Here is a 25,708-nt window from a genome sequence, read left to right on the forward strand (position 1 = left end):
TTAGCCTCCAGGGTAGCTGGGACTAGAGGCGTGAGCTACCCGCACCTGGTTGGAAAGTTTGCTTGCCAGCTTGAACATGAACTTCGGTGTGTTTCAGCCCTCGTTGTGGCTCATCCTGAGTCTGCTGCTTGGAGGCACACTGTCACCCAGCCCTGGGCCAGCTGGTATGTGGTTTTCCCTTCTGGTACTGGGGATTGAACTTGGGGTCTTGTGCTTGGCCGAGTCTATTACTTGGTCCATTTGGCCAGCCCCTTCTTACACTGGGTACTGGAGAGCTAGGGTCTTGTTCTTTGCTGAGGTGGGTCTAGGCTGTGATCTTTCCATCTGCGCTTCCTTCTGTTTACGGCATAACAGCCCTTGTGTTCCCTCAGTAATGGGGTAACAGGTGCATACCGTTGTACCCAGCCGTTGGTTGAGAATGTGTTTTTGTTGCGTTTTTTGGTCTAGGCTAGCCTTAAATTGTGATGTGGTCCCCAGATCCCCTCCCAAGTAACTAGGATTATAGGGTTGAGTTACTGTGTCCAACTCTTGTGAATGTTTTTGAGACACAGCCTGGCTTTTGGTCTAAAGTGATTTTTCTGTTTTGTATCTGGAGACAGGCACATAACAGCACACCTGGCCTTTTCTGCTAGAAAAGGGGTTTTACAAACTTGGCTGCCCGGGCTGCTCTAGAGCCTTGATCTTGCAGGTCTCAGCCTCGCTGGGATGGCAGGTGCGGGTCACAGCGCTTAGTTATTGATTGAGATGGAGGCAATCACTAACTTTGTACTAGACTGGCCTGACATTTCAGTCCTCCCATTGTCCATTCTGTGTGGCTGGGATTATAGGCACACGCCACCCACGTACCGCAGGTGGGGGGCTTGAGGTCTCTGGAGCTTTACAGAACCTCGCTGGGCTTTGTCCTGCCTTTCTTGTTTGCACTGTTTATGTGACCTATTGTGGGTCTTTGGGTTGACCCACAGGTCTCATGCCAGAGACCGAAATGAAATGATGCCCAGCGTTTTGTATGTGTACCAGTACTGGTGCTTAAACTGGGGGGTCTTGCTGCTGCCAGCAGGCGTGCGTAACATTGGAGCCAGGATTCCACTTCCAGCTTTTGTTGGTTAATTGGAGATGAATATTTGGATTTGCCAGTAATGTCAGTCCTCAGATCCTGGGCTTCTGAATAGCTAGGATCTTGGTTCTGAGCCACCTGTGCCCAGCTAATCATACCTTTTAAAAAACACGCAATAGAGGCTCATTATCTCACTTATGAAACTGTAACCTTCCTGTACATCACCTTTAGAATAACAATAAAAAACAGTGGGGCTGGGAATGTGGCTTAGCAGTAGAGTGCTTGCCATGAAGCCCTGGGTTCAATTCCTCAGCACCACATATATAGAAAACGGCCAGAAGTGGTGCTGTGGCTCAAGTGGTAGAGTGCTAGCCTGGAGCAGAAAAGTGCTCAGACCCAGAGTCCAAGCCCCAGGACTGGCAAAAAAAAAAAAAAAAAATCTGTTAGTAAAAAACAAAACAGAAAGGCCAGGTGCCAGTGGCCGACACTTGTGTCTTTAGTTACTCAGGAGGCAAATACCAGGAATGAGGGTTGCAGGCAGCCCCAGCAGGGAAATCTGAGCAAAAGCGCTGAAACTAGAAGCCTGGCCTAAGTGGCAAAATGCTTGCCATTGGCAGGAAACAAACAGTACTGCAGGGCCCTGAGTTCAAGTCTGTAGTACTAGCACCACCTCCCCCCCCTTCGCCCCCGAAGAACATGGTGTGATGGTAAACTCAAATGAAGTGCCTTGATAAGACGGGAGCTTCTTTACTTTTTAGTCCTTTCTGTATACTTGTCCGCTGTCATCTCCGTTACCTCTTTCTTCACAAGAAGGTGTCTTCATGTGGCTCCCTTGATTTAGAATGGAGGATATTTGCCATCTTGTGTATGTCGTATTAAGGCATAAAAAGTTGTTCCTGTGAATCTGGAACTGGCTCATCTCGTGGCCTCTCCATCCTTCTCCCTAGGACATCATCCGGAGATCCACTTCGGACATCTCCAAACACTCCTTGCTCTGCAAAGGAGCCAGCCCTCAAGGTCTCCATTACAGGTTCCATTGTATGTTCCCAGGAAATTTAACCTAAGCCAGAGCTCAGCAGTACTTGTTGGACTTGCTCAATTTCAGTTTTCCTGTCTAAAACTCTTCAAAGAAATAAAGACAGCCAGGCACTGGTAACGCACGCCTGTCATCCTAGCTACTCAGAAGGCTGAGATCTGAGGATCATGGCTGAAATCCACCCTGGCAAGAAAGTCCATGAGACTCTCTATCTCCAGTTAACTCCCAGAAAACGGAATGGCACTGTGGATCAGAGTGCCTTGAGCACAAAAAAGCTCAGGCACAGCACCCGAGTTCAAGCCCCACAATTGACAAAACCGATCTTGAGTGATGAAGTCTTGCTTCATTGCCACTCTCAATTCCCCGTCTCCCTCACGCGTACCTCCCCGCTGCCTTCCTCTCCGATGGTGTTAGGAGTTAAAGTTAGGGCCTCAGCGCGTGAGGTAGTCCTTGCTCTCTGTGCTTTTTGCTTAGTTTTCATGAAGGTCTTGAACTTCAGCTATGAGCCACCTCAGAGCTGGGCCCTTCCGGCTCTGCCTCCTGCGCGGGCTTGGCTTAGGCAGGACCACCACCCTTGGCCTTCCCGTCTCCCTTCTGTTTTGGCAGTGTGGGTTTTCGCCTTCACCTGCTCAGGGGCTCCCTGCCGCTCGCGTCGTGATCTCAGCTCGCACAGGAGAGTTTATAGGCATACAAGGCATCTGTGACTTGGGATTTAGTATTTTTACCCCCAAACCTGAACATAGCTCTTAGATATTGCTGAAGTTTTAAAGCAAGGATGCCTACCTCCAAATGGACTGTACATCTTGGGGGAGGATTGCTTGAAACCTCAAAATGTCAGTGAATTAGAAAGAACAGAAATAGAAATGGTAGAATTGTTCTGACCTACGATAGCAAAGGGTCAGAGAGCTCAGAAATGTGGAGTATTGGCGTGGACTTGCTTGTAAAGCTCTCAACCCACATACATTGTTACCAAGGCAACAGAGGAAGCATTGAGCATGGGAGCTATTTCCTTACTAACCGGCAAATGGGATTCTGGGAAGTCAGAGGTCTCAGAACTTAAGTAAACACACATAGCGGGTGTGTACAGCTATATGCGGTTGATAGGTGGAGGGCTTGCAGAATCCTTTGTGCCTCTTACGTAATTGTGTGCAATAAGGTTCCTACCTGGTACTTAGTCCGATCTTTGCAGTGTTTTTTTTTCTTTTTTTGGCCAGTCCTGGGCCTTGGACTCGGCCTGAGCACTGTCCCTGGCTTCTTTTTGCTCAAGGCTAGCACTCTGCCGCTTGAGCCACAGCGCCGCTTCTGGCCATTTTCTTTTTCTTTTTTTTCTGGCCAGTCCTGGGCCTTGGACTCAGGGCCTGAGCACTGTCCCTGGCTTCTTCCCGCTCAAGGCTAGCACTCTGCCACTTGAGCCACAGCGCTGCTTCTGGCCGTTTTCTGTATATGTGGTGCTGGGGAATCGAACCTAGGGCCTCGGGTATACCGAGGCAGGCACTCTTGCCACTAGGCTATATCCCCAGCCCTCTGGCCATTTTCTGTATATGTGGTGCTGAGGAATCGAACCCAGGGCCTCATGTATACGAGTCAAGCACTCTTGCCACTAGGCCATATCCCCAGCCCTCTTTGCAGTGTTTTTCTTCGGTGGTGGTGCAGGGGTTTGAACTTGAGACCTTGCAGGTGCAGGCAGGTGTGCGTACCCCTGGCTGGACTCTCCCTGGAACAGTGCCTCCAGCCTACTGAAATTTTTGTTGCCTGTTGCTTTGGCTAGTTTTCTTTTAGTGCTGGGCTTGAACTCAGCTTGTGGGCACTGTGAGCTCTTGTGGTCGAGGCTGGTGTTCTCCATTGGAGCCACAGCTCCACCTCTGGCGTTGTGGTGGTTAAGTGGAGGGGAAGTGGCCTGGACTTGTCGTGCTCAGGCTGTGACCTGCGCTCCCATCGGCCTCCTGACGAGCTAGCATGACAGGGTGAGCCCCGGGGCCTGGCTGGCGAACATGTCATTCCTGATCCTGGAGGACATCTCATGCAATTGCTGTAATGCCCATGAGCGAGAATGATGCCCGGAGGCACAGCCAAAGGCGGACCACCCCAAATCCACTTCCCATACTGGCCTGCAGCCAGGACCCAGCTCAGGCCTGACCCCGAACCTTGGGAGGAGCGAGCTGCTTCCCTCTCCTCCTCCCCGCAGGGCCACAAGCGCCCGAGGCCGGCACCTATCCACGCCCTGGCTCTGACGCCCGCCCCCTCGGAAGGGCCCGAGGCAGTGCCGCCAGCATGGGGCGGGACTTCCTGCCCCGCTGGTTATCACAGCTACCTCTGCGTTTTCTTTTGGGCCTAAGACATGTCAGCACCCCGTTCCCACGATGCACAGGTCGCATACTGGGTGATGGGTGAGGAGAGTCTGGGAAATGTGATGAGGCTCTTTCTGTCCAATGATCATAATAAAGTCTTTCTAGCAGTCCTGCGGGGGGGGGGGCGTCTCCCCCAGAAGTTCCCACATAGAGCTGTAGGCTCACCTCTGCCAGTTCCTGCCCGGGGTATTTAGGAACACGCGGTTCAGCCGGGAGCCGAGGCGAGCAGCGCCGTGCACCTCCTCTGTAATTCACCACAGTCCCCGAGGCTTCAGGGGCAGCGCCGAGCCGCTGTGCAGCTCGGCTGCAGTGAGAGCACCGGCTGCTCTGTCCTGTTCACTGTGGCCACGTGACGGCCAGACTCGGGAGACAAGGAGCCCTTGGGGGAGCAGTGGTCGGGAAGGCGGCCAAGGCCTCCCCCACCGCGGGTCCTCGGGGAGGAGTGCAGATGCACCGGCTGCCTTTCCTTCCTGTGCTGTTTGAAGTTACTAGAGCAAAATAAGTGTTGCTAGCAGGCCGTCAGGTGGGACCGCGCGTGGGCTGGGTCAGGCCCGCAGTGCCGTCCAGCGGGTGGCCATCGCGAGGTCTAGAACACGAGACTCCGTGTCTCCTCTGCCCTCCGGCTGCGGAGGCTTTGTGGTGGCTCTGACTCGTTTTGAGCCGAGACCAGCAGTGGTGTCGCTGGGTGTGGCTTGGCCCTTGACGTGCGCAGTTCTTTGAAGTCAGGGTTGGGTGTGCAGGGTCTCTGGGCAATGTCGTAGACGAGCCCCGGGGTTCCAGCCCCCGCCCGTGTGCTCACCTTGGCGTGTGGAATCGGAATAGGTGCAGCATGGCCTCCGACAGTAGATGACTGAACAGCACGCTTCCCTTCGTAAGAGGCTTTTCACTAGCGATACACACGGCTGGCTGGTGGGCCTGATTTGTACTAGGGTAGGGGTGTTGTGGGCCCCTCACGAGCAGAGGGGCAAGGGCGGGCGCTGTCCCAAGTCCGGGGGAGCTGGCTTATGCGGGTTGGCAGCAAATCCCTGTGGCTCTGTGGTTTCAGGGTGCTGAAGACACAAGGACCTTCGAGGTGTTCAGTGCAAACTGTGTGTGTGTGCGTGTGCGCGTGCGTGCGCTTAGTAAAACATGGCACAGCCATGTGGTTTGCTTGCAAACCACAGCCTGAGTGTGGCAAGCTCAGCTCCAGGAACGCCAAGAAGCGCTTTATCCTGCAGTTGGCGCTCACGTCTCAGGCGACTGCCAGGCAGCCTGGGCCCCGGGCCTCATTCCAGGGGAAAAGCGCCCCTTTGTTTGGGTTAATATTTTCACCCAGGCATCATTTTGGTTGCATTTTGGGCCTGTTTGTTGCTCACAAGACCTCGGGTTGAAGTTCAGTGTAAGTTTCTAATTTATCAATGGACATAAACCCCACGTGAGGGCTGGGGATATAGCCTAGTGGCAAGAGTGCCTGCCTCGGATACACGAGGCCGTAGGTTCGATTCCCCAGCACCACATATACAGAAAATGGCCAGAAGTAGCACTGTGGCTAAAGTGGCAGAGTGCTAGCCTTGAGCGGGAAGAAGCCAGGGACAGTGCTCAGGTCCTGAGTTCAAGGCCCAGGACTGGCAAAAAAAAACAAACAAAAAACCCCACGTGAGTTTTCCAGGTGGACGAGGGGCACGGGACCCCATTCCGTCTCCGCCCCCCGCCCCCCCCCCCCCCCCCCGCCGGCATGGTAGCAATGAAGGCTTTGCACAAGTTGTGTTACAGATAGTGACAAACCAAGGCAGAGTTCATGTTGGCTTCTTGGGGGGCGGGGGGGGGGTGCAGATCCCGGGCAGTTCAGGGAGCCCCCGTGAGTGGTGGCAGTGCCATCCGGGACATTCTGCAGCTGAGGCCGGCAGACAGAAACTTGTTTGTGCGCCTTGGGGATGAGCTCAGGGCTTGGGCGCTGCTCTTCGGGCTCAGGGGTGGCAGTGGAGATGAGACTCCAGGATGTTACTGCCAGGCGCTTCAAGCGGCCGGCTCTCACGCCTCAGCCCTCGAGGAGCTAGGGTTATGCCCAGGGAAGATGCAGCCGGAAGGAGACCTTCCAGATGGTTCGCACTGGGCATGCCCTCTGTGCCCAAGGCCATGTGAGGAGGCGGCGTCCGTGCCCTCGGCCTCCACCACTCCACAGATGGCTCACAGCCCGGGCGGGGGGGCAGCTCAGGGCCATGGCCTCCCCACAGGAAGGCTGCCAGGGCCCCTCCCCTGCGCTGTCAGCAGCGTGGACGCGCGGGTGTCAGGGAGGCCTGTGTTCGAGTCCATTAGGAAGGGAAGGAGAGGATGGCTGCCGCCGCCGCGGAGGCTGCGGGTTCGAAGCTGACACCGTTCTCTGCTCATTTCTGCGCAGTAGTGAGACGGGCGGCACTGAAGCGGTGTGCGAGCTGTGGGCCGTGGCGTGCGTGTGGGGTTGGTGGCGCCTGTCTCGTGGCAGCAGCGGGGCTGCCCCTCCTCCGGAGCAGCCGCGGCGGTCCCGGGTGTGCGCCCGCGTGTGGCGGGGTCTCCCCCGGCAGCGGACCAGTGCCGTCTCAGGATGAGCGCGGTGAGGATGGGCACGAGAGCGCGCGACCCCCACGTCCTCCCGTAGAAGGCGCCCCACCGGGATGAGGGGCGGGGGCCGCCTGTGCCTGCCTCGCGTCCCCACCTGCGGCGCTCACCTCCCCTGCTCGCCGGGCGGGCTGTGTGCTCCCTACCTGATCACAGGGCACACGTGACCGCCGGGGTAAGGAGGTCACCGTCGAAGAGGACAAGCACAGCGCGGACTTGCGGCAGTCCACACCACGCAGCTGTCCTCTGCAGGACAGGAGCTTCCCGAGCGCCCGGGGCGGGGGCCGCCCGCATGCCGCGCCCGGTTTACTCCTGGTGAGCGTTAACACTTGTGAGCATTTTTATTTCAAATGATAAAACGACACAAAGCTTCACAGCAAGCATGTGTGTAACCAGCAAAGCGCAAGTGTGACATGAGCAGCAGACGGTGTGTGTCAGTGGGGGGAAACTGAGGTCAATACAATTCCGGGGGGGGGGGGGCGCTGGCTCACTCTGCAAATGTCAGTCCACCTGCCAGACGGACTCTGACGGCCGCCGGGTCCTCATCCTGGCTGTCGAGTGGCAGGGAGTCCCGGGGGAGCCCCGACGCCTGGCCCGCGTGGCCCGGTGCTGCCCCACGCCAGAGCTCCCGCTCAGCCGGACCCGTGTCCTGCAGAACCCCGGGAGACATGCCATGGTGTGGCAGCCGCGTGGGGTCTCCCCTGGTGGGGAGGCGGCCCGGGAGGGAGGGAGGGCGTAGCTGCATGACCCAGCCCTTGGCCCCGACGGCAGGCTCAGCCGAGTCTGCTCACCCAGACGCGAACGTGCCACTCTCGATCGCCTCTCCACCTTGCATTTCGGAGCACAGGCCTCACACGGAGACCCTGGATGCACGCCAGGCGCACTGCACATCCGCAGTACAGTGCCGGGGCGCGCTGCACATCCGCAGTGCAGGGCCGGGGCGCGCTGCACATCCGCAGTGCAGTGCCGGGGCGCGCTGCACATCCGCAGTGCAGGGCCGGAGCGCGCTGCACATCCGCAGTGCAGTGCCGGGGCGCGCTGCACATCCGCAGTGCAGTGCACATCCGCAGTGCAGTGCCGGGGTGCGCTGCACATCCGCAGTGCAGGGCCGGGGCGCGCTGCACATCCGCAGTGCAGGGCCGGGGCGCGCTGCACATCCGCAGTGCAGTGCACATCCGCAGTGCAGTGCCGGGGTGCGCTGCACATCCGCAGTGCAGTGCACATCCGCAGTGCAGTGCCGGGGTGCGCTGCACATCCGCAGTGCAGTGCCGGGGTGCGCTGCACATCCGCAGTGCAGGGCCGGGGCGCGCTGCACATCCGCAGTGCAGGGCCGGGGCGCGCTGCACATCCGCAGTGCAGTGCACATCCGCAGTGCAGGGCCGGGGCGCGCTGCACATCCGCAGTGCAGGGCCGGGGCGCGCTGCACATCCGCAGTGCAGTGCTGGAGCTGTAGATTCTAGCTAGAAACATGCAGCTTGTTTCAGAAGAAAATAGATACTTTAAATTACAAGCATTCGGAAGTCAAGCACAAGAGTTGTGATGCAAACCAGTGTAAGAGTTCACACGTCATACTCAAAATGTTTTGGTATAAAAATACTTTCTTGGATTGTTGACTTAGGTTTTGTTTGAAAAGTCTCAACTGTACAGTACAGAAATGTCAGACCATGCATTCACAAATAACACTTTGTTGTAATTATACAGTGTAAAAGGGTAAAACATGTTTATTATATTTCTTAAGAGAAACAGATGTGTGATAGAGGCTGTGACGATGTCTTGAAGGGATCCAAACTGGGCAAGGTTCTTCCACGCCTGAAACAGAATGGGTGGAGAGAGCAGGTCAGCAGATGCACCCAGCCCTACCCTAGTGCTGCGGCTCCCTGTGAGAGTGCAGGGGATAGCTGGCCCTACGTAGGACCGCCACGTCCTTGATGGCCTCAGTGGTTCATGGGTAGGTAGCATATATTCAGTCCCCGCCCTCGCGCCCCCCCCCCCCCCCCCGGCCATGCCAGCACTGTCCCTGAGCTTTTTTTTCCGCTCAAGGCTACCACACTAGCACCTGAGCCACTTCTGGCGTTTCCTGTTTATGAGGTGCCGAGGAATCAACCCTGGCTTCGTGCATGCTAGGCAAGCACTCTCCCAGCCCCTCCATTTCTTACATAGCAAACCTAAAAGACCTCCAGCTCTCTTCCCAGCACGGAGGCAGGAGAATCCCACTTCTGAGCTGTTTGGGCTACAAAGTTGCAAGACCCCCTTTTCAGTTTCTTTCCCACCAAAGACCACCTCTCCCCGAAGTTGCAAGGAAATGCTTGTGTAGGTGGGCAGCCTCCCCGCCCAAGTGTTTGTTTACGTATTTAGGTCCAGGATACACTGTAAAGCCTGATACTCATACGAGAATGTGGTCGTGCAAAAGGTATATACAGGCTCGATGCCAGTGGCTCAAGCCTATAATTCAGGCTATTCAAGAGGCTGAGATCTAAGGATGGTGGTTTGAAGCCAACCCAAGAAACTCCATTAACCAGCAAAGAAAACTGAAGGTATGGCTCAGGCAGTAGACTTGAACAAAAAGACCCACTGAGAGCTTAGAGGACCTGAGTCCAATCTTTGGTGCTGGTGACACAAAGTATATACAAATGGGGGCTGGGTATATGGCCTAGTGGCAAAAGTGCTTGCCTTGTATAGATGAAGCCCTGGGTTCAATTCCTCAGCACCACATACATAGAAAAGGCTAGAAGTGGCGCTGTGGCTCAAGTGCCAGAGTGCTAGCCTCGAGCAAAGAAAGCCAGAGACAGTGCTCAGGCCGTGAGTCCAAGGCCCAGGACTGGCAAAAAAATAAATAAAATAGAATTGAACATTAAAAAGTATATGCAAATGCTATGTAGGAAGAGGCTATAACAAAAACACGACCTCTCCAAGGCAGACAGAAAACATTTGGCAAAACATCCTGAAATCAGAGCAATTGGGGCAATCGTATTATTTTTTATTTGTAAGCAGAGGTGGGGCTCAAACAGCCCGGCGCTCTGCTTGAGCTCTTTTTCTCTCGCTAGCAGCGCTCTACCGTTTTGAGCCACGGCTCACGTGTGGTGTTCGGGTGGTTCACTGGGAGATGAGCTTCTCATGGGCTTTCCTGCCTGGACATCCAGCCTTGAGCTGCGGTCCTCAGCTCTCAGCCTCCTCCGTCACTGGCGTAACTGCACCCCTGCAGGGCTGGCTGCACCCCACCTGCGCTGTCATCCCACCTAGCTTCAGACAGCAGCATAAAGGGTTACAAATAAGAGGCCACCCGAGAGCCCTTGATTGGGAAATGTTCTGGAAGGATCCTTGTGCTTGGTGACCCCACTGACTTCCAGGAGCGGCTCTGGGGTGGCGCCCGCGCCCGCGCTCGTGAGGAGGCGGGAGGGAGCGGCGCGTGGCTGATGACGGCGGGTGCCGGTCCCCGTGGGGTCCCCACCGAGGCCTCGCTCGCTGCCCCCGGGCCCTGGCGCTCAGAGCTGGCGCAGCCCCTCCTGGCCACCGGGGAGACGCCGCATGGACGGCGCGCTGCCCCAGCAGGGACGCACACAGGCCGGGAGGGGGTCGCCCTGGGCTCCCGCGGGCCACCTGCTGGGGCCCCGGCCATTCCTCCCCAGACCTCGCGGGCAGCATGCCCACCCCAGACAGACCCCCCAGACCCCTCGCCGAGCGCCCCGCCCCGGTGCTTCCGTAATACTCCCTGTGCCCGTCCCCAGGTGGGCAGCAAGGGGTCTCCCCCGTGTTCTCTGCCCCATTCCATCAAGCCCCAGGCCCCCCTCCACTCCAGACAGGACAGAAACACCACGTCACTCAGGAGGAGACTAAGGTCAAAGGAAAGGGAGCGACCCGCCACGAATGGGATTCAGCCTCATCCAGCCCATGGTGCTAAGACCCAGGCCGCAGAGCCAGGGGACAAGCAGAGCCCCCCCCCCCCCCCCCCCGCCCAGCCTGCAAAGCCCCCTGAGGGAGGAAGGAGGAGGGGCAGAGGGGAGGAAGCCAGTCAGGCTCTGCAAAGCTTGGTCCCCCTCTCCCTGAACCCCTGCACAGGAAGAAAGTGTTGAGGCCTCAGTGATTTGGGCTGATTAGAAAGGCGGATCTTTTGAAGTACAGGAAGGGAGAAGAGAAGGAATCGAGTCTCTAGTAGTTTCCTGAGCTTTCCAGACCTTTGCCATGTCAGTAGGATTCTCACATGGGAAAAGAATGTATCCACCCTGCCGTCAATGCTCCCAGAATGAACATAAGGTCAGAATGTGGCTATTTCAGTCCCTGTAAACAAGGAAGGGGGTCAGCTTGGAATGGAGTTCAAACCCTGGAATGCATTAGCAAGGACGTTTAAGCGAATCCAGAGGCATCCGGGAACGTGAAGGAAGGGCCACAGGGCCAGCGGCCGCGGGTGAGGCCAGCGCCTGCACTCAGCTTTTCCCAGACGGCCCAGCGGCGCTGCAGGAGACTGGAGCACAGCCATCCTCAGCCCCGCTCCCGTGGGCGCCCAGCGCTGAGGGAAGCCACCGTGGAGGCATCCTGGAGGGCTGGAGGGGCGTAGTGGGAGAGTGCCCGCCTGCAGCCACGGAGCCCCCTACCACACAAAGACGGCCCGAAGTGGCGCTGGGACTCAAGTGGTAGAGGGCTAGCCTTGGGCAAAAAGCCAGGGGCAGCGCTCAGGCCCTGATGAGTTCAAGCCCCAGGACTGGCAAAAAACCCCATCCTGGTACTTTCTCCTCCCTCTCTCTAATCTCCCCCATGTTAGAAACTCCTCACGCGTTTCCACTTTTACCAGAAGCCACATAAGAATCTCTCCATGCGGTTAATAGGCGCGGCACAGCGCATCACAGAGGCTTGCTGTTCACGAGTTTACCTGAGTCAAGTACTGGTAATTCGCAGTGTGAAAGCTCAAGGTCAGGGGAGGGGCTCTGGAGGTCTTTGCTCCCAAGATCGCAATCTCCAGCTGCCTCCCTAGCCCAGCCCGGCTCCGCACAGCCCGAGCAACCCTAGACCTGGGAGTGCGCCCCAATCTTCCCCCCTCAGCCAGCACCCAGCATGCCCTTTAAGATGATCACAAAAGCAGTGCCACCTGCCCTCACTTTGGATGAGCCTCCTCCACGCATGCTTAGAACCCCCCCCCCCCACGTGAGGGCCACAACCAGAGCCCACTCTACCGAGATACCCAGCTCACCCCCCTGCCCCCGTCCCACTGCCAAGCCAAGGCTGGTCATTGTTGGGGTGAGGCCACCCCCGGCTCCAGCGACCTAGAATGACATTTCAGTTGCTTTACTACATAAAAAAGTGTAAGCCAAGCGCCAGTGCCTCTCACCTGGAATCCCAGTGACTCGGGAGGCTGAGATCCGAGGATCGAGGCGCAAGGGCAGCCTGGACAGGAAATCTCCAACTGACCACCAAAACTCAGGAAGTAGAGCCGTAGCTCAAGGGGTCTATAGAGGGCCAGCCTTAAGCAGAAAAGCGATGGGAGAACACGAGGCCCTGAGTTCAAGTTCCAACACTAGCACCAGACAGCAAAGTGCTGAGTGTGAGCTGGGAATGGTTGTGGATATTGGTGGGACAGCAGTTCAAGATCAGCTTGGGGAAAAAAAAGTTTATATGAGATTCAATTTCACCCGATAAAAATGCTCAGTGTGTGGTGCACGCAGGTATCCCAGCCACGCGAGAAGCATAGAAACAGAAATGTGGGGCCCAGGCTGCCAGGCCGATAGGGATATAAAGACAGCAAAACAAAGAGTTGTACTCATTGCCTGACTTCAGGTGTTATACAGAGGGGTTACAATTCCATAATACTAACCATCAAATGACATTTTCTTCGAAAGAGGGAAGAAAACAAAGAGTCTTGAGAGGATGTCTCAAGCGGTAGAGGCCTGCCGGGCAAGCCCAAGGTCCCAAGTTCAATACCAGTGTCACAGCAAAATAAGAAAAAGCGTTAAGTGTAAGGCTGGGCGTTAGCTTGAGGCCCTGGCAGGAAGATAGATCATTTTTAACCTGCTTTCAGGTTAAAACCGTGCATGATGGCTTTAAATAGGTCCTCTAATTCCCCCGAGGAAGGGAAGAACGCTGACTTTAGGAAGTTTGAGTGATAATGGACACGGGGATACCCCGGGGTTCCTCCCGAGAGCCATGACCAGTCAAGCTCTCCCAGTCAAAGGCCCCAAGCAGTGGGGTGAATGTGGGGAATGCCCGAGTTGTGGAGGGGGGCCGTCAGAGGGGAGCACGCCCTCCGCGCGGCAGCCTGCAGCCTGCACAGTGCAGTCCAGTTGCACGCACCCTGAACGTGCACCGAGCAGCACGGCACCCCAGGAATGCCATCAGGAATGCCATGCCATCAGGAATGCCATCAGGAATGCCATCAGGAGTGCCATCGCTGCCCGGCCACTCTGGAGACACAGCTTCTCTTAGGGGGGCTCTTAGGGCTCTTAGGGATGGAAGCTTTTTAATTTTTTTTAAATTTTTTTGCCAGTCCTGGGCTTGGACTCAGGGCCTGAGCACTGCCCCTGGCTTCTTTTTGCTCAAGGCTAGCACTCTACCACTTGAGCCACAGCGCCACTTCTGGCCGTTTTCCGTATATGTGGTGCTGGGGAATCGAACCCAGGGCTTAAGGTACCACTAGGCCATATTCCCAGCCCTTGACACCTCATTTGGCATAAGCTGAGGCAAAGATGGCTGTGGGCTGGCTTCTGGCCCGAGGCCGGGAGAGCTTCGCAGACAGAAGCTCCGGCGTGCATGTGCCGGGCAGGTCACTTCTGGAAATGTAGGTGGAAGTTCATACTTTGCACAACGGCGAGCCTGGCGCCCGTGGCTCACGCGGGTAATCCTAGCGACTCGGGAGACTGAGCTCCAGCACCTCGCCTGAGATGGCAGCATGAAGTCATCCCAGGCAGGAAACGACGAGGTAAAAAGCCTGAAGTGGCGCAAGTGGTGAAGCTCGGGGACGGTGCCTGGGCCTCGGGTTCAAGACCAGCCAAAACATGAAAAAGAACTGCCCACTAGGGCTGACCCGGGCGCCAGCCGTGTGTGCACATCTGAGCTGCCCACGGGCGCCGGAGGCGGCAACGGGGCCCCGGGGGGCGGGAGCCCTCATCTTCCGCTCCACGCGCCATGTCTCAGCGAAGCTTAGGGCCTGCGGCCGAAGCCCCCACGCGCAGATGCTGTGGAGAACCGGGTGTGCCGAGCCGGCCCGCCCGCCCGCTCCGCCCGCCCGCCGCCCGCGCTCACCTGAAGGCTCCAGGTTCGCGGAACCGCTGGACAGCGGCGCCTCCAGTGAAGATGTCACAGATACCCCCAAGACAGGTCGCAGCCGCCATCACACACCCGGGACCTGGGGACAGAGCGCCCGTGAGGCGGGGCGGGCCTCGGGGCGGGCGGGGCGCGCAGGCCGCGGAGAGGAGCGCTCGGCTCCCAGCGCCTCCGGAACGCGGGGCCCCGCCGCCAGCGCTCCACCCACGCGCGGGCTGCGGCAGCCGGGCGCTCGCCACAGGGGCCAGGGAAACGGGCCGCGCGCCGCTCCCACGCCCCCCCACGGAAAGGGCCCTGCGCCCCGCCCGTGACGCCCTCACACTTCCGCCCCCCACGGAAAGGGGCCGGGCCCCGCCCCCGACGCCCTCACACTTCCGCCCCCCACGGAAAGGGCCCTGCGCCCCGCCCGTGACGCCCTCACACTTCCGCCCCCCACGGAAAGGGGCCGGGCCCCGCCCCCGACGCCCTCACACTTCCGCCCCCCACGGAAAGGGCCCCGCCCCCGACGTCCTCACACTTCCGCCCCCCACGGAAAGGGGCCCCGCCCCCGACGCCCTCACACTTCCGCCCCCCACGGAAAGGGGCCCGCGCCCCGCCCCCGACGCCCTCACACTTCCGCCCCCCACGGAAAGGGGCCCCGCCCCCGACGCCCTCACACTTCCGCCCGGCCACGGAAAGGGGCCCGCGCCCCGCTCCCACGCCCTCACACTTCCGCCCCGCACGGAAAGGGGCCCGCGCCCCGCTCCCATGCCCTCACACTTCCGCCAGGCCAGGAGAGGCTCCCACAGCGAGCCACTTGGAAGCCGCCCCCGGGTCACACGGCTGTCCCCTCTCTCCTGGGGGGGGGAGCGGCCCGCCGGGCACGGGGCCAGGAGGGGATCGCGATCCCCCCAACCCTCCCCACCCCCGGGATGCTACCCGGCGGGGCCCTCGGTGGCCACCGCTGGCGGGGCCTGGAAGGCCAGTTGGACGTGGAGCTGCGCTCATCTTGCCATGGGCGTGGGGCGTGCTCTGCAGCCCCGGGCGAAGCGGCGCTGGGCACCCGGCGCACAGCCGGCCAAGACCTCCCGCCCCGCCCGCCCGCTCACGATCCATCCGTGCCACCCACCGAGCCTGCCCCCGCCCGCCCGCTCACGATCCACCCGTGCCACCCACCGAGCCTGCCCCCGCCCGCTCACGATCCATCCGTGCCACCCACCGAGCCTCCCGCCCCGCCCGCCCGCTCACGATCCATCCGTGCCACCCACCGAGCCTCCCGCCCCGCCCGCCCGCTCACGATCCATCCGTGCCACCCACCGAGCCTCCCGCCCCGCCCGCCCGCTCACGATCCATCCGTGCCACCCACCGAGCCTCCCGCCCCGCCCGCCCGCTCACGATCCATCCGTGCCACCCACCGAGCCTCCCGCCCCGCCCGCCCGCTCACGATCCATCCGTGCCACACACCGAGCCTCCCGCCCCGCCCGCCCGCTCACGATCCATCCGTGCCACACACCGAGCCTCCCGCCCCGCCCGCCCGCTCACGATCCATCCGTGCCACCCACCGAGCCTGCCCCCGCCCGCCCGCTCACGATCCATCCGTGCCACCCACCGAGCCTGCCCCCCGCCCGCCCGCTCACGATCCACCCGTGCCACCCACCGAGCCCTGACCCCGCCCGCCGGGCTGCGCGAGCCCACGGAGCCATGCCGCCGGCCCCGGGGAGGAACAGGACCCGCGTGCTGCTGGAGGAGGAACGGTGGGCTCGGGGCCGGGAGGGCAGCAGGCGCCACGGTCCACCCAAGGCGCTCGAGGGCGGGGCGGGCTCGGGGGGTAGAGTGCGGCCAGCAAGTGCAAGGCCTGGAGTTCAAACCCCAGCTCAGCAAAGCAAAAACCCGACAACCTGAAACCCTGAGGGAAGCCTGCGTGCTGCCGAGGGCGCCGAGGCGCAATTCCAGAAAGAACCAAACCCTCCCCAAACGCGTCCTCGAGAAACGCGCACGGGGCGGGGTCACACGGTGAGTGCACAGGGACCCGACTGTAACGTGCAAAACTCACAAGCAGAGCAAAACCCCATGGCGCGCCGCCCCAACCCTCCGCGTGACCTCGGAGGCACAGGCCTGAGGGGTCAGGGCTCCCCAGCCGGACGGCAGGGCCGTGCGGAGGGCTGGGGTGCGGAGGGCGGGCACACCCGCGCACGGGGCGCCCCGCACGGCCCTCTGCAGAACAAGTACTTACACGTCTTTCAGCAGAACTGACGGGACTTCCAGCCCTGAGAAGTGGCGTCGGAGGGGGGGAGCCAGCGCACCTGCAACGACACCGGAGGAGCCGTGAGCGGGCCCGCCGCGCCCTGCGCCGCTCCGCACTGTTCCCGGGGGGAGCACCGCACGCCGGCTGCCATGGGGTGCTCTGTAGGTACGGGGGGCGGGAGCACCGCACGCCGGCTGCCATGGGGTGCTCTGTAGGTACGGGGGGGGGGAGCACCGCACGCCGGCTGCCATGGGGTGCTCTGTAGGTACGGGGGGGGGCACCGCAGGCCGGCTGCCATGGGGTGCTCTGTAGGTACGGGGGGGGGGGGAGCACCGCACGCCGGCTGCCATGGGGTGCTCTGTAGGTACGGGGGGGGGGGAGCACCGCACGCCGGCTGCCATGGGGTGCTCTGTAGGTACGGGGGGGCGGAGCACCGCACGCCGGCTGCATTGGGGTGCTCTGTAGGTACGGGGGGGTGCACCTCACTCCGGCTGTCCTGGGGAAGCACCCATCTCACCAATCCCAGACACCCCCCCCCGCCATGTCAAAAGCCATTTGGAGGGGGACGAGCCCGGCCTGGTGAAGCCCCAAGCCGGGACGGCTGCCTGGGTTCTGGGGGAGCAGGCGGGCGACAGGGTGAGGCCTCCCCTCGGTGCGGTCACGGCGGGGGTTCCCGTGAGGATTCTGACGTGGTGGCCCTGCGGGCTGTCTGATGGCCGAGCCCCCGGTTGCGGCACTGGGGTGGGGGGGGCTGCAGACCCTGGTGAAGAGCCCTCGCCTGACACAGCGGCCGAGCCTCTTGTAGAATGGGTTTGTGTGGGTTTTTTTTTTTTTTTTTGGCCAGTCCTGGGCCTTGGGCTCAGGGCCTGAGCACTGTCGCTGGCTTCTTCTCGCTCAAGGCTAGCACTCTGCCACTGAGCCACAGCGCCCCTTCTGGCCATTTTCTGTATACGTGGTGCTGGGGAATCAAACCCAGGGCCTCACGCATGCTAGGCTCGCACTGCACCGCTAGGCCGCATTCCCAGCGCTGACCGCGCGACCCGAGCCCCAGCTCCCCGGGTGGTGGCTTGGGGATGGGTGGAGAGGAGACTCTCCGGACTCGCCTGCCAGGGCTGGCCCCGAGCTCAGGCTGGCTGAGGGGGAAGGATGGCGGCCGGGCAGCGGGCTCCGCGAGGAACGTGAGGCCCGGCTCGGGGCCTGCCTGCTCCCCGGCTTCCTGCGGGCGGAGGCCGAGCGGCAGGGCGGGCCGGGGGCCGGGGCCTCCCAGGGCGGAGCGGGGCCGTGGGGCTGCATGGAGGCCCCAGGGCCCGAGGGGAACCAGTGGGGCCCTGCGTGCAGGGGGCGGGGGGGAGATGGGGACCCGGGGGCGCCCCGCGTGGGGAGGGAGGACGGGGACACGGGCGGCACCACCGGAGCCCCCGGTTTGTGCCCGTGCCAACCACGGCTGCTGGGGGGTGGGTAGAGACGACGCGCGCATGCACGCAGGGAAGGGGCGCGCGCACGCACACACCGGAGCGCGCGCGCCGCTCGAGGCCCCCAGGACCCTGAGAAGGCCCGCGGCTGCGCGGGGCGCCCCTCACCCCCTGCCGACCCCCGTGCGGACCTGGAAGCCAACCGCACGGGACCCCAGGGGGAGCAAACACATCCTCCACCCTGCCCCGCGCGGATGCCCGGCGGGCGACGCCGGCCCGGGGAGGGGGCCCCGGCTTTCGTGCGCGAGGCCCGCGGTCATCGCTGCTTTCGGGAAGTCGTGAGGAAGGGGCACTGGGGCCTGAGGGGCACAGAGGCTCAGGGACAGCGCCCCCGGCGAGCTCAAGCCCCCCACACCGACGAAAGAAAGAGAAAAGGTCAGGAGACAAAGGCACACCCACACCCAGGAACAGACACCCCGGCACTGACCGCAGCCTGGGAAGCACAGCACTGATTAGCGCCGTCCCCTTCCTGACGGCTCCCCACTCTTCACCTTACACACGGGTGCTCCCGGGCCCATCTGGGGGAGGCCGGGGGGCGCACGCAATGCAAGGAAAGGGAGAGAAAGCGCAGGAGTGGAGCTCACTGGCCATGGAGGACCGTGAGCCGCGCACCGTGTGGGTGGAGGAGGGGCAGAGGGACAGCGAGACGGTGAGGAACGGAGGACACTCTGCAAAAGGAGGAAATGGACTCACTACCTGACGCGCGTGAAGCGAACCCGCCGCGGTCACCTCTAAAGCATGAGTTACAAGAGGGGGGGAAATGTCATCTAGGCCTCTCCGCAGCCCAGGAAAGGCGCGGAGGAGCTCCTGTTGGGCTAGCCATGGGCTGACCGGTCTATCTGCCAACAGATTGCTTGATTGTGTGCAAGCCATTAGTACCTGAGGGGTGGAGAAATGCTGTCAGGAAGGTCTGCCCATGATGGAAGTAGTCACGTGTCCTGGCCACCTGTCCTGCCACCAAACAGGTGGCATCAGGGATGCTGACTCTCCAGAGCAGCTTGGATTTCCTTGGGCCCTTCCTAAATCGCGTGCAGAGTCCCTGTGATCATATTCACAACTCACCTGGTTACAATACCATGCGGAGCTTCCCCCACACGAAGCCAACTGCCACGAGCCACTCAGCCCTTGACCTCAGTAGCCACCAAGGGTGCCATGTCCGGGACCACCCCATGTCCCCTCGGGCAGTCCTTTAGCAGGCTGTCGGGCAGCCAGGCCGGGCGGGGGCTAAGAAACTGCGATTTCACCCACACTCGAGCAAGGACAAGATTATCTTCTTTTTTTTTTTTTTTGGCCAGTCCTGGGGCTTGGACTCAGGGCCTGAGCACCGTCCCTGGCTTCTTCCCGCTCAAGGCTAGCACTCTGCCACTTGAGCCACAGCGCCGCTTCTGGCCGTTTTCTGTATATGTGGTGCTGGGGAATCGAACCTAGGGCCTCGTGTATCCGAGGCAGGCACTCTTGCCACTAGGCTATATCCCCAGCCCAAGATTATCTTCTTTATGGCACCAATTACAGGGTTCCATAAAACAGCAACCCCCTCTGTGTCTACAAAGCCCAGACCCCATTCCTAGCGGTGGATGCCCCTCCCAGCCCACCTGTGCTACACGAACAGCTCACTTGCGGCGGAACCCTACACCCTGGGCTGCGCTAGCAATCCACTCTCAGCAGCAGCACACCTTCTCGTGCCCCCCCCCCCCCCGCCTAGGGTCACGGGACACATCACTATTGCCTATAGAAAGCATCTGTGTGACTTGGTTCCTGGGTAAGAGTACTGACTATCTTACCCAGGGCAACGGCTAGAAAACGGCTGAACAGGAGCCGTAGCCTGAGCTCAAACCCGAGAGCTGAGGAGCACAGTTTGAAAACAACCCAAGGAGAACGCCTGTGGGACTTTCCTGTTAATTACTGACAAAGCTGGGAGTGGAGCGACGGCCCAAGTGGTAGGCAGCAGCCTCGAGGAGAAGAAAAGGCTTAGGGATAGAAGCCAGGCCCCGAGTTCAAGCCCCAGGACGGATAGCCACACAGCCAAGTCTGGGCTGGGGAAGGCCCAGGTTAAGACGATCCAGGAAGGGAGGCCGGGGCTTCCGTGCGCCCAAGGTCTACACTGCCAGCTCCCAGGACCACACTTGCTAAGGCTAAAACAAGCCCGGGCTCTCAAGATGGCTTCCTTCCTGGGCCTTTACACGCTTCCCTGGCCTGTCCGCACCCCGTGTGCTCGGCTCGTGAGCGGGCCTGTGAAATGCGCCCCGACATCTCCGCGGCCGTGGGCACCGGGGCGTGTAACAGCACCTGTCACATCGGGTCCACAGCGGCAGCCCGCCATCCATATTTAATTTTGCTGGCCGGTTAATTTTTAACTATGTTGCCATCAAGGGCCATTAGAGGTCCCTGGGCGCGCAGCCCAGTCAAGCGAGGAAGCTTCGTGGCGGAGCGCGGGGGGCTTGAAGATGGGGTGTCCCACTTTCCCATCCCGTGCCTGCGTCCTGGCCTCCGCCACCAGCAGCCCAGAGCCTGAATAAAACATCATCCCTTTTGGAGTTCACTTGCCTCCCCCTCAACCCGTCACAACTGGTTTTCTTCGAAGGAAAAGTTTACTTTCCCCATTTATGAAGGGCATGTTGTATAATTCCAAAGTTTCTTGGCAGCTGTGGCTTTGCCTCCAAAGCGGTGAAGAATGAACGCATGCACTTCCTGCTGGGGCTGGATGACCCAACCCCCAGCCGGCTCCGACACCACCCCGCGAGCCGGGGTCAGGCCTGTGTGCTCCAGTGGCCGTTCTTCCTGCTGGTCTTGGTGATGGAGTCCACATCGGAGGTGCTCTCACAGGCCTCAGCCGGGCCATCCCAGGCCACATCCTGACCAAGGGAGAGCACTGCAAGGAAGAGCGAGCTCACCAGTGACGCCTCCTCTACCCAACACCACGAGGTGTTTACACGTTTAGAGATGATTAAAACAAACACCCCCCCCCCAAAAAAAAACACCTTGACTAAGACAGTAAGTTTAGAATGGGTAGAGACTCATTCGAACTAGGTCAGTGATGTTAAGAGCCGGGTTAGCTAGGGCCCAGCCCCTCTACAAGCCTTTGTGGGGCACTGGTCCAGACGTGCTACAATCCCGAGGAAGAGCGAGCTTAGCAGCAGGACTTACAGGGGAGGCCCGGGTTCTCACTGCCACAGGTCGGGGGAAGCTGAATAGGACGCAGAGGATAAAATGAAGCCACTTCTGCGAGCTGATGACCAAGGCACCAGCTCAGCCCCATGCTGCCCCATGGGCCCTGTCAAGGAAGACCCCCCTTCAGCTCTTGGCCCCATCCTGGCCAGGGTCACACAGTGGGATGTGGGACGGACTGGGCGTGAACCAGGTAGTATGGGAAGGCTGGGCCCCCGGTGCCAGCCATGATGGCCAGAGGAGCAAAGATGACTCACAAGGTTGGGGCAAGAGGCTAGCATGTCGCCGGGGGATGTCCGGGTTGCTGGCTGTCTTCTTAGGGCTTCTGAGTTGCCCCAACTCCAGAGCAAGTGGAGAAAGGGTGATGTGGCTGTCAGGGAAAAAGCGTTGCCTGGCAGCAGCGCAGGCAAATTCAGGAGTAGCTCTCCTGCCAGGGGAAGGGGCTGGGGGACCCCAGGGGAAACCAGGGGTGACTGTGGGAAGAAAGGGCCCGAGTCCTGGGGGGAATGGGCTGGGTGACCCGTGGACCCTGCTCTTCTGTTCCTCTGCTAGGAAAGGAAGACGAGGCACAGCTGGGAAGCCAAGTCGGGGCCAGTGGCCCTGCGTGGAGAGAGAGGCCCCATGGGTGTCTCGGGGTGGGAGCTCTGCCTTCCCACTCGTGATGTGCTTCCACGCGTCCAGGTGCTTTCCGCAGGCGGGTGGGGTGGGTGTGTCGGGCAGTGCAGGTGCCGTCATGGTGCGATGATGCGACACCACGTCCCTCTTCTTTTCCAGGCCGGGCGCCGTGAGGGTTTCCGCAGCCGCTGTCCAGGGGCAGCACAGGTCTCAGTCCCAGTTCACCGGATTGCAGAAGCAGGCGGGAAGCGCGGCGGCTGGACAGGGGCGTCCTCCAGGGTGCGCAGCCCGCTGCCGTGCGCCCGTTTCCTTCTTGCTGGCCCAGCTGGGGAGCACAGCGGCCTGGACGCCGAGGCTCCGCTCACAGCAGCCCACCGAGGGCCTGCGGGAGGGAGGAACGCCAGGTAACCGGGGGAGGCGCCAGGGGGCACGGCGCGGGGCACACATGCTGCCCCCGAAAAGAGGCAGAGTCTGACCTCGCAGAGCTGCAGACGGAGGGATGGGAAATGACAGCGGGTGAACCACATCAAGCGTGGACAGCAGTGACCTCCAGGAGAGCCCAGGTGACAAGCCAGTGTGACTCCCAGTTCACGGACACAGACGGCAAAACCTCCGGAGCCAGGATCCCGGGAGGCAGAGGAGCCCCGCCATGACAGGACCCCCCCGTCCCCTGGATGGAGGAGGAAGGGAGAAGGCACCGTCCTGCCTGCCCTGGTGCGAGGGCCCTGGTGCGGGGTCTTCCTGTGTCCCACGAGGCAGCCGTTAGCAACAGGGTGCTCGCTGAAATATTTAGAATCCAGACCGGGGGCGGGGGGAGGGGGGCACCTGCTGCAGAGGAGCGGCTGGGGCCCCCGGAGGGGAGGAGCCCCCCACGCAGGCCACCCCAGCCCTAGGCCCCTCGTCCCCGTGTTCTGGTGGATTTCTAGAACGTGGAGAGTGTTCTGGATTTTCTGATCTAGAAGCAACAGGAGATGAACCCCCAACTCCAAAGATGGGCATATGAAAAGCTGGTGACAGAAAAGCATGTACACCATGTTGTCTTCAGGATAGAACCTTCCAGAAAGTGGTGGGTGAAACCTTCCTATCGACAGTGACTCACACACCCGAGTGAATACATGTCAAATAGCAGTGACCTCCAAAGCGAACCCCGTGACCCCTCCCAAAAATGCCAGCAATCTTGGAAATGAGACGTTGGCTGCACTGGGCGGCGCTTTCATCTTGAGCAACAATAAAGCAGTACACCGTGTGCTGCCCGATGGCTGCAGCCAATTCCTTTTCCCCTTAAAATTAGGACTTGATGGGAAACCAGAATCTTTTAAAACTCAGAAGGGCAATCTGAGGGGCAACAGATTGCGACTGAAGTGGGGCAGCGCTAGGAAGGTGACCGTGACCCGCCTCCTCTTTAGCGACCAGCTCTGTCCGTCTCCTAGGTTTTCCTTGCTGTAGATCAGAGTAGCAAGTGGACCATGCAGCCGCTTGCGGTCAGCAGCCTTCTTAGCTGCGGAGGCCCTCAGGAGGCTGAGAGGTGGGGGCGGGGGGGGGGGAGCCCTCCGTCTCCCCAGCTTGCTCCATCTGAGTCTTCCTGTCACAGGCCCAACTCTCCCACAACCTCAGGCAGGGATCAAGGCTCCAAAAGCGCACCGCCACAAAAACACAAAACGCTGCAGTCTACCGGAGATTGTTTTTTTTTACTGTGATTAAAACTTTTATTGAAATATCTCAAATGTCATCAAGAAGTTGGGGTTTTTTGCTCAAAAGGGGGGTGGGAAGCTAAGGAACAAACTCAACACGGGAGCTCCCTCTGGTGATCTGCCGGAGGCTGGTACGTGACAAACACATTCCCAGACACAAATCTAATCTGCTGAAGAAGTGGACAAAAGACAGGTGTGCTGGGCTTTGCCTCAGGAGAGAAACACTAGAAGAAAAAAAAAAATCCATGTCTCAACACAGAGCACAACATTTGCTATGAGAAACAAAGTTACTCCGACCACTCTCCAAAGACATTACAAAACTTCCAAAACAAAAAAGACTGAGTGTATCCTCTAAGGGGGGCTGCTCGTCCTGGGGCTCCCCCACTTCTCTAACCTCCGATGAGTCAAGTCCTGAGGCCCTCTGGATGCAGCTAAGGGTGATCCCCTTGACTTGCCACCAGGGCTCTTCTGACGGGCTTCCCATCTACTCAGACAAGAGCGTTCCAAGGAGTCACTGGAGTGAGGCCTTTGGTAAGTCGACACCCCGGAGTGCAGGAGCCAGGCCCCGGGGGTCAAGTGACCGGTCGCCCGGAGTCTAGTCAGAGCAGAGCCACTGATTTAGGTAGGGGAAGGAACTCTTCGTCTTCAGGCCTGTTTGCTCCTCTGGTAGATGGGCTCGACCATCTGGTCTGTAAAGCCTACGAGTCGGTCCCCAGATGGACAAGGAGGTTTAGGTCACCATGTTCATGCATCTTTGGGATACAGAGTCCAAGGTTGCACTGAGAATGACTCTAGATCTCACTAACAGCAGATGAGAGTTCCACCAAATCCGGGACCAACGGCGGAGCGGATTCCGGGCTGGGGAAGTCTCCAGGACAAGGAGGACCTCCCAAGGAGAGTGCCAGATGGGAGCTGTGTCCAACTGAGGCACAGAGCCGAGTCCCGCTAATCTTGCACTCTCTCCTCCTTCCTCCCAGTGCTGGAGGCTTTCAATCTCTTAAGGCTCATGAGATCTCTCCCCCAGAATCACTTCAGATTTGATCCGTCATGTATGGCCCAGAGCGACCATTCCTAGTTTTTTTTTTCTTTCTTTGTTTTTATTTATTTATTTTTTTTGGGGGGGGGGAGTGTTCTCTAGGGCACGGATGAAAGACTTTGTTGCTGACTAAGCAAAGCTGTAGATATTCAGAAGACTATGCAACCCCACAAGGTTTCAAGACTACTTATTAAGAACGGGCTGAATAGTCAGCTGACTGTATCTGAGCCGTCTAGCGAGTGGTAAGGAGGCACGCCATCCCACATGGGGTAGAGATCTTTTGTCCGGCCAACAAAAAGGGTTCTTTCAGTCGCTTTGTTTGAGCACAAACGTACTAATAACTCAGGCACAAGACTGCACCTTAGCCTCTCCTGTTAGCTACCAGCGGTGAGGGTTACCGAGCACTGACTTGATTAATGGACAGAAACTGAAAAAGACACAGCCAGTCCTGGAGTTTGTCTCCTGCACCAAGTCCTCCCACTGACACCATCTACATTCTCCATCATTATCAGTATTGCTTTCTACTTTCCTCTCCTGACAGGTAGCGCGACAGGAGGGCGGGTGCACAGTCACTGCTTTGCAGGTTGCCTCTCCAGAGCCGGGGTGCTGGGGGACAGCAGCCCCCGGATGGCCATGGCCAGGGCAGGCACAAAGCGCTGGGAACTCAGGTGAAAGATAATGGAAGGACGCTTGGCCCCAGCCCCCAGGATTCTCACTGGGGACGCTTGTGGGTGGTATCTTAATGAACAGACCTAGAGCACAGGATGGAATTCTAACTCAGAAGGAAGAGTGTGACAGGATCTGTTTATCTCATCTAGCCTTGTAAATGAACACTAAGCAAAACAAAACCCCACCTGGTCAGCCTGATACTTTTTTTTTTTTTAAACCAGGCCCAGTGGGGTTGGGAATGTGGCCTAGTGGTAGGGTGCTTGCCTCGTATACATGAAGCCCTGGGTTCGATTCCCCAGCACCACGTATATAGAAAACGGCCAGAAGTGGCGCTGTGGCTCAAGTGGCAGAGTGCTAGCCTTGAGCAAAAAGAAGCAGGGACAGTGCTCAGGCCCTGAGTTCAAGGCCCAGGACTGGCAACAAGACAAAACAACAAAACCAGGCCCAGTGATAAATCTGCAATCGATATTCACATCTATGTCCATGATCTAGATGATTTCCATTTATTTGCTACCTAGCATTACTCTTTGAAGGCCCAAGAATGAGCAGTTATTTCCAAGGTGAATCTTAACACTG

The 25,708-nt window shown here is 59.5% G+C and overlaps 1 protein-coding gene and 1 long non-coding RNA gene across 4 annotated transcripts in view; one reads left to right on the forward strand and one right to left on the reverse strand.

The window, feature by feature from the left end:
* Nucleotides 1-357: 357 nt before the first annotated feature.
* Nucleotides 358-17,290, forward strand: LOC125339413. Its single transcript, XR_007208532.1, has 3 exons — nucleotides 358-585; nucleotides 2,134-2,138; nucleotides 17,280-17,290. It is a non-coding gene; the product is annotated as an uncharacterized LOC125339413 (long non-coding RNA).
* Rbpms (RNA binding protein, mRNA processing factor) overlaps nucleotides 8,712-25,708 on the reverse strand; it is a 152,009-nt gene continuing 135,012 nt past the window's right edge. Inside the window, exons 7-9 of one of the 3 annotated variants that reach the window (XR_007208529.1) lie at nucleotides 16,473-16,542; nucleotides 14,240-14,342; nucleotides 8,712-8,821 (exon numbers count right to left, since the gene is read on the reverse strand). Coding sequence is in view for 2 of the 3 variants with exons in the window: in XM_048330546.1 (XP_048186503.1) it covers nucleotides 23,520-23,651 (132 nt within the window). In the remaining variant the exon portion in view is untranslated. Of the gene's footprint in view, nucleotides 8,822-14,239; nucleotides 14,343-16,472; nucleotides 16,543-23,486; nucleotides 23,652-25,708 lie in introns of those variants that run through there. The other 2 variants (XM_048330548.1, XM_048330546.1) reach the window with 2 other exon arrangements.

The sequence above is a fragment of the Perognathus longimembris genome, chromosome 21 (assembly GCF_023159225.1).
Source record: "Perognathus longimembris pacificus isolate PPM17 chromosome 21, ASM2315922v1, whole genome shotgun sequence".
In the NCBI taxonomy this organism is placed as follows: Eukaryota; Metazoa; Chordata; class Mammalia; order Rodentia; family Heteromyidae; genus Perognathus; species Perognathus longimembris.